The sequence below is a fragment of the Arachis ipaensis genome, chromosome B03 (assembly GCF_000816755.2).
Source record: "Arachis ipaensis cultivar K30076 chromosome B03, Araip1.1, whole genome shotgun sequence".
Classification (NCBI taxonomy): Eukaryota; Viridiplantae; Streptophyta; class Magnoliopsida; order Fabales; family Fabaceae; genus Arachis; species Arachis ipaensis.
The window spans coordinates 31,403,139-31,415,606 of NC_029787.2; the positions used below are offsets into that span (position 1 = coordinate 31,403,139).

Consider the following 12,468-nt stretch of genomic DNA (forward strand, 5'->3'; position numbering starts at 1 on the left):
CATTAATACAGCCGGATCGACGCCGGGGCGCTTGAGTAGCGGGTGTACGTTTCCTTGGCACTCTGGGGGGTGTGACGGTGCCGGAGTCATCACAGGACGTATCATACGTCCTTTCCACACCGGGTGACTGAAATATCCGAACGCTGAAGTCGTCTCTGCCCTTGTGCTTGAACAGAAGAATGTTAGATGGTTGTAGCTTGTTTTCATGGTAGAACCTTTGCCATCCCCTACCGAGAGTGATCTCTTTCCACCCCCTGGGGCTGCATGCAATCTTGTAAGTATGGTTTGACCCATCGGCGACCGTAACATACAGATGGTTGCTATCTTTGGGGAGGAGCCCATTGGGTAATGGCAAACGCTGCAAATAAGGGCACAGGAGGCGCCGGCGTAAGAGTTAAAACAAGATGGGGAGAGTAGAGTGACAAATAATCGCAATAAAAGAATCGGAATCGTTAACCTACCATGGGCCGCGACGGCTCTCCTGCCGCTTTGATAACCCTAAGGCAATCAATCACCTTTGGCGGAAGTTTCGGCCATTTGTTCGTCAGGGCACCAACACAGACGAAGAAGGGGATATTCTGAGGAACAAGAACCCGTACAGAGTGGATAGCGTGCGAAACCAGCGGATGTCTTCTGTGAATCTTATCTAATTCATTAAGTGAGGTAACGTACTACGAGATGCAGTGCCTGAAAGAATGTGCCTTCAGCCTTCATTGAAGTCTTCTATTAGAAGCCAATCGGTTTCGTGCCGTGTATGGAGATAATGGAAGATGTGTTATTATGGTTATAGAAGTTACAAAGCGGTTTTGCATGTTAGTGGAAAGTTAATAGAATTAACAACACTGTTTTCATTTAAGTGGGAATTTATTTGATTTTTTAAAACAAATTTTATCTATGTTTTGTCCATATAGTTTGCTTTACTAAATAGGTTATCGTTGGGTTAATATACAAAAAAAAAAAATAATGCAGATTTAGTCATGGTCAACTATATGTATTGGCTTTATGTATTGCGATACATAAGGAATTTAATATTGTTCCATTAGTCAAATAATTAAAAAACGTATTTATAAGTTATTTGATTATGTTTGTAATTTTTTAATTTTTAAATTATAACAACATTTAACTCTTATTATATAATAAATAACCTTTTATTTGAAGAAAAGACAAATAAATCATACTTATCTAAGAAATAAAATTCGGGAAATTACTACTATAGATTTAACTCTTCGTACCAATATGCTCATATATTCGGAATCATTACGTGTCCGACAGAATAGATTTAACTTCTTGAGCTCTGACACTCACAATACTCGTGGGTTTGGTTTACACCTATTTGGCTTGTATGTTTATTGTTTTTACTATTTAGAGAAAATAACTTCAGTCATAAATTTTGTTATATCGTATTTTTTTTTTCATACTTATGGGACACAAAATGTTAATATTAGTTTGCGTTAGTTGCGCAGGTTGTAATTTTGTTAATTTTTATTTATTTGCAAGTTAATATAATAAATTATCAACATTTTTTTTAGCTTCTTAATTTTAAATTTTTAGTTATTTTGTTAAGATGGTATATTTTAAATTATGAGTGATCTAAATAAACCGTTACTTTTTAAAATTTAAAAAACACTTTGTAACTATGTTCGATATTTAATTTTGAAGGTTGTTTACCTAATTTAAACATTTAATTTAAAAGTATCTATTTCAATTGCTAGTTTTCCAAAATTGAAATCGTAGTTATATTTTATTCTTGTTACAATAATATTACTCTATTATTAAAAAGAGGATAAATTTTAGATATTCGGAAAAACTTGGTCCTAGATTAACATGCTTTGAATAACCTGTTATGATAATTAAATTTATCATTGTTATGATTATTATGATTAATAAAACAAATACAATTGTTATTGTTATTATTATAACTATAGCTGCGAAGACGTTAAAAAAAAATATTAATTATTTGTTTGTTTGTTTCATGTATGCTAAATATCAACAAACGATGCTATCCTTGTTTTTTCTAGTATTAATTATAAATCATATATCAAGAAAGCACAAAAACCTAATCATGTTCATTATGCTAACACATTCTAGATTATTAAATATCAAACAGGCACATTATCTTAACCTGTGATGAAATTTTCTGCAGCAGCTGTAGCCCTCTCTTTACACACTGCGTAGCCGTGATCCCTAACCAAGAATGTTAAAAAATTTATGTTCCATTTGAACTGTTGACAATACTGTCTGGTGGAGGAAATTTTTAAACCAATTTTCTTCTTATTATCAACCCTATTAATAACTCTAGAAAAGGACAAACAGAAAAATTACTGCCCTTTGACAACATAAATGCCAAACACCAAACACCAAACCGCATGAAGAATGACACATCGACCATGTCCGCACCTTCTCCATTTTCTACCCTTTCGGCTACCACATTAACGATAGAAACTTCTGTGCTCCTCGATTTACTCCGTATTAAATGTTACACTTATGTCTCCAAAAAAAGGTTGCAACCACACGTGGAAAGACACTAAATTTAACTTCAATTGCATGCAATGCACTGTGATTTGGAACAAATTAACGCCAAGCTTTATGACTATTTATGCAATGAAAATCACATCTCATATTCGAAGCTGCGTGTAACGATATTTTGCAAAAATTTGTTTGTGCCAAGCCTTGTAAACCACGCATACAGAAATAGACTGTAAGTATTGCATAATAAAGTAATAAGAAGATAAACGTTAGCATCACGAGCCAAAAAGATGCCTAATAAACCCTTCACCACAAACCCTGAAACCGTCAACCATGAACCCTAACCAACAAACTCGAAACCCCAGAAACAGCAAACCGTCCGCCCAAGACCTAAGAGGAAACATTATCCACAGCCGTGCAACGTGTCCCAAGATGCCAGCCGCGCCCTAAGCCGAGCGTTCTCGGCCTTAAGTTTAGCGACACGAGAGTCAACGGACAGACCAGATATCCGCTCAAACTCCAGAAGACGTTTCCTGCAACTCTGAGCCACGTAGAAATTGTAGTCGAGGATCTCCTTTCCAGACTCTCCAACAACAGCATGCAGGGATGATAAAGCGGCATCTTGCCTGGCCAGGCGTTCGTCGGCTGAGAACCTGCCGTAGGCAACAAAGTTGACTCCGTCCGGTCGGCCCCCCACATGCACCACAAACCCATAGTAGCGGTCGCCCTGGACGTATACGCATTCGCGGGGCTCAAACACTGGAGGCTCTGTCTTAAGGGCGTCACATGCCTTGCGCAGCATCTGTTCAAGGTCCTCCATGATGACAAACCGGTCAGGATTCACCGTGGGGACAACCTCTAGACTTTCAAACCCAGGAAAAACAAAAACAATGAGTAAACGTAAAGGATAACCGGGAAAAAAGAAAGTGTGAAACCGCCTACCGTCGTCGCGGAGAGGGGAGCCAGGGCGACCTCCTCTGGAAGAACCACTTCCATCGCCAACACGTAGGCTCGACATTGTTCCAACCCAATGAACAGCGAATCGGTCACAAATGGATGTAACAACCTTCAAACTTATTAACAAAATCCTCAGCGAAGTAATCTGAAACATCAAAGTTATTTATATTTATATATGACATGCCTCATCACATTCTCCAATTCAATTATGTATGCATGTGTCACAACGTCTGAACAATGTATTATAATAACATTAATAGAGTAAATTTAATTAGGAGAGTGCTAGGGGAACATTGTTGAAAACTCTTCTTAGTCATCGATTCTTTTCCAATAATTAATATCATTCCCCATACAGTTTTTCAATGTTCACCATAATATAGTTACGTTAACTCTCCTGTTTGGATACGCATGCATTATTGAGAGCGTATCTGCTACACTCAAGTTAAGGTTTCCAACAGAGTCGGTGGACTTATAAATATGGAGGCTACACTCCTATGCCTCACTCCAAACCCCATACTCTAAACACGTATCCCCATCCCCATCGAAATAGGAACCAACAGGAACAAACTAAAAATGACAATCGACTGTTCCTCAAAAATCGCTTTCATTCCCAACGACATTTGGGTAGCAATTACCAGTAAGGTTGCGTCAGCCTCCATTCGCGACCTGTGCAGTCTCAGAATGACCTGTAAGGCTGCACGCGATGCAGGAGAGGCCGATATTGTTCACCGGAGTGTTTCCATCCCACCACCGCATGCCACGCCGTGGTGGTGGTGCCTCAGCCCGGAGGCCAAGAGATTCTTTGATCGATGCATCGTAGCTGGCCATCCAGAGCTTCTGTTTCGGGAGGCACTTCGGGAACTCTTCATCAGACGTAACGAAAACATTGGCCTCCAGATGCTGAATAGTGCAGCAAGTACAGGCCATGCAGTAGCCAAATACGCACTGACCATGACCTTGCTGCTTCGAACGGACGACAACGACGAAAAACAAAAAGGGCTGGAACTGTATCGCAAGCTTGATGCAGCTGGTTCACTCGCTGAGGGTAAGACAAGGTGCTTTTCAATTCTGACAATGTCGTGGCCGGGTGAGGTCCAAATGCCCCGTATAGAAGAACAACACACCCTATGTTCCTCACCTAGGTGCTCCACCAGGGGCCACATGCCTCTTCTCTATGACTATCGCAGACGTGCAGCAGAGCGAAACTCCGTCCATGCTTTCGGAGGGGCCGCTCATATCCCCTGCATCCAGTGTCGCATAGACTACGACCTGCAAGCCTTCGTCAACCTTCCATGAGTTAATACAATTTAATTACAACCTGTTTATTAAACGTTAAATGAATGAGTCGACACAATTGAATTACATACTTCTTTTATATTTCATTTCTTATAATTAAATTTTGAATTTTATTTCTAATTTAATAATATTTTATTTCAACCGGAACCCTGTCCTTCGCCAAACCAAAAGTTAGGCCACTTTATGCTCCTTGCAAGACGACACATGTTAGCCCCACAGCCGTTAAATTTCCAACCGTTGTAAACATAGTAACAGTTGCAGAATTTCAATTTGATGCTCAAATCACAGGAGCCATCCTCGCTGCCTTTAAAAACCGCCAAAACCAACATCCCATCTTAAACATACTGAACACAAGTCTCCCTTGGAATCTCAACATGGTCCGTGCCAAGAAGAAATACTATGTTGTTTTCATAGGGAGGGTCCCTGGTATCTATAGTTCCTGGCCGGCCTGTCATAGCCAAGTTAACGAATTTAGCGGCAACCTCCATAAGTCTTACGAAACCTTCGATGAAGCTCGTATGGCCTTCGAACAATTCATATCTACCAGAAGATTACAGACTCAGCTCACCAACAGTGGTCCTCTAGTGCATCAAATTCATGCAACATCCATTCAGCTCAACCCATCACCGAATCCTGACCAACTAATCCCTTTCGACGAAGGAATACAGGAGCAACGTCAAATTGAACGAGGGGACAGCCACTCAACTGTCCGTCAAACCAACCGATCCAACCAGGGGCGCCGGCAACAAAATCCCTACCCGTGTATCCTGTTTATCTTCGTTACCATCTTCGTCCTATACTTAACTCTGGTTAGGAAGTAGGCTCCTCTTAACCTTACTTATAACAGCACCTACCACCATGTGTTACCTGCTTTGTAGCAGTCTAACTTTTCACTGTCTTCCGTGTTTTACTTTTTAACGTATATTCTATTGTATTAGATATTAATTAGTCTAATGTTCACTTCACGCATAACATCAGCTTATTATTCCAGCATAACTGTTATTAACTCAGCGAAGTATAATTATTCATACGTGATTTTAGCACTTTAATCCGTGAATCCATTTACCCCCCTCCTCTGTTTACGACATCTCAATACATACGGTACATACAGGATAAGATATTTGGATAAAGACAATTTTAATGCGAAATGCAATAATTTTTGTTCATTTTGATATTTTACATTCCTGTTATGATACTTCATCACGTTACTGAGGTAATTTTTTATAATATAAAAAGACAAGACGTATTTGAATAATTAATTTTTTTTATTATAAAGGGACAAAACGTCATACACGTTTTGTAAAAAAAAAAACATTTGTTTTTACCCTAAACAAAATAACTACCCCAATGTAAGTCACAAGCAAAAATCACAACGATCTTAAGATCTACTTCCTTTAGGGATTGAGAATGACACACATTTAATTAACGATAATAATTTGACGAAACACATACAGCTACAAAAATTCATTATAAACTGAAAACTGATATAGGAAATGCAAAATGCATACAAAATAATGCAATTGTACAATGCAGCGATGCAAGTAAGCCAAAAAAACTACTAAATTCTGTACCGACTCTCTAAGCCCTACAAATAATAAGCAGAGATTATTATCTGCATAATAAAATGAACACAGCAAAACGATAAACAACTAACGTGGCAAACATAATTGATTCACTTGCTAAACCAGACATGAAAATGTATAGCATAGAGTACATTAAGAAGTTTAATTCATCTTTCAGCCCTACTAGGAAGTAGAAAACGAGACTTAATGAAATGGACATGAGGAAAAGTAAACGCATGACAAGATTTGTCCAACTTAGAATACTAGTGCACTTCAATGATGGTTAGATTATTGACATCCATGCATCCGATTGAGACTGTATTTCTTCCTTGAAGCAAATTCTAAATACATATAAATTCTTTACAACCCGGTTGTTACATTTATAGGAAACAGCGGCTTCTTTTATGTATTCAACATTCTGTGATGAATTGGAGAACTACTTTCAGCCACCACCTGTCATGCAAGTGACAAATTTGAGTTGGAAGTGTTAAAAATTAAGTCAAGTTTGGAAATCTAAAAAAATATCAACCCAACAGAACAATACAGAACATAAAGTTGGCAAAAACAAAGTACAAAACATCTAAAGTGGTTCATTGTCTTTTCTATTTTCTTCATCAAATGAGAACAAAAATATTTAAAGGGACAATAGAAAGTCAAGCGAGCCTCTTTAAACGATTAAAAAAATATTTCAAATTTCAATACAATGGAAGAAGAAATAGTGTCAGAACAATGGGAAAAACAACAAACAAAAACAAGAACAAAACAGAAGCATAACTGAACCGGATAAGCTTAGCAGACAAACATGGGTTCCAGCCAAGAGAGCAAACCGTGTCTTTTCGTTCCACTAAACAAAGCACAAAACACATGTGTTGTTTTACATAGCAAAACGAAAAGAACCGAACCTGCACCTTCCAACAATGTAAAAGAACAGAAACCACTGAACCTATGTTACATACTAAAACTGAAGAACCCAGCCAAAATAATGTAGAAAGATGCAACATTAGTCTTATGCTAATAAAGCTTTCAGTGCAAATAACATAGAAGAACAGAACAAAAAATTGCGCCACAACAAGATACACAATCTAAAGAAATGAAGAGTAACGTTAAAATCACAAAACACAATCACGTGTACGGCATGTCATGCTTTTAAATTCATAAGGTAGCAAAACTGAAACAAGATGTCAACAACATATATGTACCTCTCCAACAAAATACCCTTTTCATGTTGCGCAGAATGTGTCTCCCGTTTGTCAAATTTGGTCACTTTAGGTTGCTTCACGTGTCCCTCCCTCCTGACGAAAACATGATTTCTAGCCAAAGACCAAGGTACATGTCGGCATAACCTTTGTGTTCTTCCGCGTCTGTTCCAATGTGCGCTCGCATCCTTTTCTTATCCCCCCTTGTGGGCCTCGTCCTCAGGAAGTCAGCAACAAAGACGTGCACATTAACAAAAAGCTACTGCATTTTTTATTTCTATTGCGTAATTATTCGACGAAAAAAGAGGTTATAAATCATATCAGTTTCGATTTCCTGCATTCCTATTGGATATCGTGCTAACAACAATCATTATAGACAGTGTTGCCAACATCACGAGGTACCAATCAAATTTCTTAAAACATAAATTTTCGAATAGACTGCGGGAACAAATATTGTTAGGCCTACCAGCCGGGATGAAATATAAGTAAAATGGAGCAAGAAAAAAAATGATAGTGTTTGAATAAACGAAGCCTGAGACAGAGTTGTATAGTTATCGGAACTAAAGAAAGAGTTTCTGGTGGCATTTAAGTACAAAGGAGAATCCAAAGTTAAAACCGCGGAAATTCGTTCGACTGCTTCCGAAATTGATTACTCGAGTTTCAAAGGTTTCCATACTGATCACCATCATATGAATAGGAAAATTATTTCTTATACGGCGGTCATCTTCATGAAAACTTATGAAACTTGAATCATCAATATCGGAGTCACTCAAATGAATCACCGGGAATTTAAATTTAAATTCCCCGTTGTACTCAAAAACAACAAAATAATCTTGCTTTAACTCCGGTCAGTATACAATTCCGTAACAACCTTCATTCAAACAAACGCTAAAATCTTCTCACTACCTCCATTTTACTTCTACTCCATCCCCAGCTGGTAACTCCAACAATATTCAAGTTTTCAGATTACATTACCATAATTCTTTAATCTCTAACTGGCAGAATAAGCCATAACCAAAAAGCCAGCAACTTATGATGCAACATGAAACAAACTGAATCATCAACTTATTCACCATTTTCGGGGACCAAACAACTATTTGTGAACTTATTTACCAGCACTAATCCCCTGCTTAATTAATTATTTAATAGTTGTAAGGCAATCATCAACTGATTAAAAAATATAAATGCCACAAGGACAAACTTCAACGTCACTCAAGTTGCCAATTGATACACACTAACTGAATGGCCTATGGCAGAACAATATTGGTTTTGCATTCAGATCTCTCATCCCATACATTCCGGCAGTATTCTATAACCAAAAAATTATATAAAACAAATTCAAGGAACGAATAACCTCTTTCATAACCAAAATTAGAACATCAGGATCTCCGAACACTGGTGGTTATACTTACGGTTTTTTCAAGGTCTGGGTGTGCTTCCTACGTTTGTCCCACCACACTGCAGACTCGATCGGTAATCGCTGACGTCAACACTCAGGATTTCATCCACCTAATACAACCGACTTTCAGATCCGTCGGAAGGCATCTCTCTCATGCCTCTATCAAACAGATTTCAGATTAACCAAATTTAGACGAAGTTTGACATCAACAAATAAAAATATCACAGACCTGAATGGGAGAAGATGGGCCCCACCACTTACTTAGCAAACAACAAGAGCAACCCATTTCTATCCCTATGATGCATGCAGCTGGAACTACTAGATCTGCGACGTATTAAGTTTCAATTACAAACACTGTTAATGACAATCAATCGGCTATTTGAAATAAGATAAAATGACACATTCAAAGAAATGCAAAATTTCAAAAACAAGGATATCAATAACTATTACCAGGAAATTCAAAGAAAACTACACTGCATTACACACCAAAGAAAAGAAATCGTTCAAATTAATACCTAAGTTGGAGCCTCCATATCTGGACTCGAAGGGGTTCGGTTTGCCGGTTTGCCACTGTTGGGAGGGGATGGTCCACGCTGCTCCATGGCTCTCCGGCGCTGCTTGGAAGCGGTTCTTCAACGGGACTCGCATGCGGTTAGGGGGCGTTGGTTCCTGGGACTGTGAGTGGCTGTGAGGTGCTGCGCTAGGTTACCACTGATGATATTCAGGTAATCAAATGGGGGTGGGACATGGTTTTTAACTCTAAACCCGATCCAACATAAACAATCATGCCCATGTTAGTCTACAAAAAAACCAACTCCACTACCGCGCTGGCTTAATAGCTGCGGCTCCATAATTTAACAACACACCACAGCTGCCTCCACTCTCAACAAGTACTCCTGTAGCTTTTGCTTGTCACCTTGTCAATAAGTTTTGGGAACACCTTACACCCTTTTTCTATGATTCTACACCATAATAATCCTAATAAATCTGCACCCTCAACATTTTTAATGATATATCTCAAGGGTACTGCACCCTGGATCATCAAAGAACCAGAAAAGTGGACTGGAGCATTGGAAAGCTTTCCTATAATATAATAAGATATGCATAAATTTATTTTGTTTATACTGTAAACAAAATATATAAAATAATATAAATTAATAAATATGTTATAAATTATCTATATTCATAAATAAAATAATTAAATTATTTATTTAAAAAAATTCCAGCATAATAATCAGTTGCATTGTGTATTGTAATAACATTTCTTACGTTTCCATAGAATGACATGTGTAATGTACTAGTTTCTTTATAGTTTTTCAAAAACACATGTCGGAGCTATATCGATTACAGCGCAGGTGCCTTGAACGGAGATGTTGAGTGTTAGACCCTCAACTCTCAATAATGACGCTAGTTACATAAAAAATAAAGTATGAATTTTCATTTATGGTTGAATTTGAAATTTTGACCACATATGAATAGTCATACATTTTTATTTTTTCGTATGTGGTCATCCGTATAACTATTTTTAAAAAATTATATTTTTATCAATACTACACTTATTTAACTATAAAGACGTATTATTTAAAATTGTCTATAAAATCATGTTTATTTTTAAAGACATCGCTTTTATATTTACTCTACGTTTTTTTTTTTCTTTTTTATTATCATCTTTATCAACACTACTTTCTCTTTTTCTTTTTTCTTTTTTTTTATTGAAATCTCTTTTTCTTCTTTCTTTTTCCTCTTCTCCTTCATTATCTTCTTTATCATGATCATTATCGTTATAGTCATCGTCGTCGTCTTCTTCTTCTTACGTATTGTTGTTATTGTTATCGTAGAATTTTTGCCATATTGATGATGTTGTCTAATTCAAAATTAAAAAAAATATTTTTGTACATTTGTAGCAAAATTTTGATGTAGAAGTTCTGAATCTGAATATTGTTATTATGATGAATCTGTTCCATTCTCGTTTCGATATTTTTTAAAAAACTTGCGGTGTATTTTAAAAATATTGCGGTGTATTTTGGAAATATTTCAGTGCATTTTTATTTTGATAAGTTTTACATAATTTAAAACTCTTTCTTTTAGTTGAATGAATATAAGTTCATCCCATTTCAAGTAATTTTACAGCATTATGTGTTTCTTTTTCTTCTTTGTTTAATTTTTTTTGTTTTTATTCTTGTTAAAAGAGTACAACAAGAAGAAACTTGAGAAGGAAAAGATGAATAAGAAAAAAGAAAGAAGATGATGATGATGATGATGAAAAAGAAGAAGAAGCAGCAGAAGATGAGGAAAATGGAAAAGAAGTGTTTTGAATTATGCAGAACTTATCAGTACACATGCACAAAAAATTCTTAAACAATACACATAAATATCTTAGTTTTACACCGAAATTTGCTACAAATACACAAAAATATTTTTTTTAGGTGAATGCTACCCAACCCCCTCTAAAATAACATGTAAATTATTCTTCATGATATGTCAAATTTTAGTTGGTCATTATCTTAATCATAGTTGGGTTATTTTGTAATTTATTATTTGAGATCGGTAATGGTATAATTTGAAGAAAATCTCATGCCCTAAGCTGTTCAAGCTGTGATGTTGATGGTTTGATGAACCAGAAGGGATTAAGAGCGGGAGAGAAATAAGTTCTTCTCATTGTTGGAGAGAATGAAAAATTTCCTTAGAAAATATTTGTTGAGTTATTACACTTTATATACTATGTACTTTTTATGTACTCTCACTAAAAAATAATTATAATGGTAAACCTATTATTGATAAAGAAATAATCTAGGTAACACCCTCCCGCAAGCTAGAATTGTGTAAATCTAACAATTCTAGCTTGGAAACATTAGCAAGAAAAGAACCCGGTGTCAGAGCTTTGGTAAGAAAATCAGCAAGTTGATCATTGGAACGAACTGGCATAAGATGAATGAGACAAATGCTTTTCACGAACAATGTGGCAGTCCACTTCAATGTGTTTAGTTCTTTCATGAAAGATGGGATTATTGGCAATGTGAATAGCTGACTGGTTGTCACAGAATAGAGTGATAGACTTTTGAAGCGGCAAGCCAATGAAATCCATTAAGAAAGATAACCAACTAGCTTCCCAAGTGGCAACAGCAAGAGACCTATATTCAGCTTCTGCAGAGGACTTGGCAACTTGCTTCTTACTCTTTCAGCTAATGAGCGAGTTCCCAAGCATGAAGCAATAATCGGAAACGGAGCGACGAGTATCGGCACAGGTAGCCCAGTCAGCGTCGGCAAATCCAGTGAGATGCAGATTAGAAGTAGAGGAGAAGAAGAGACCAGTTGCAGGTCGGCCTTTTAAATATCGGAGTACACGAAAAGTAGCCTGTAGGTGAGAAGTGGTTGCACAGTTCAAAAATTGGCTCAAACGTCCCACAGCATAAGAGATATCGGGTCTAGTGTTTGTGAGGTAAAGGAGTCGGCCGATGAGCTATCTGTAAACAGTGTTGTCTGTTAAAATGGTACCTGATTCCTTTGAGAGTTTCTGACTATAATCAAATGGAGTAGAGAGAGGCTTGCAATCTAGATAACCAAAATCTCTGAGAAGGTCCATGGTATACTT

General features: G+C 37.0%; 1 protein-coding gene across 1 annotated transcript; it reads left to right on the forward strand.

Moving 5' to 3' along the window:
- LOC107632913 (putative F-box protein At1g67623) lies at positions 3,997-4,719 on the forward strand. Its single transcript, XM_016336551.1, has one exon. The coding sequence runs from the start codon at positions 3,997-3,999 to the stop codon at positions 4,717-4,719; it is 723 nt and encodes a 240-aa protein (XP_016192037.1).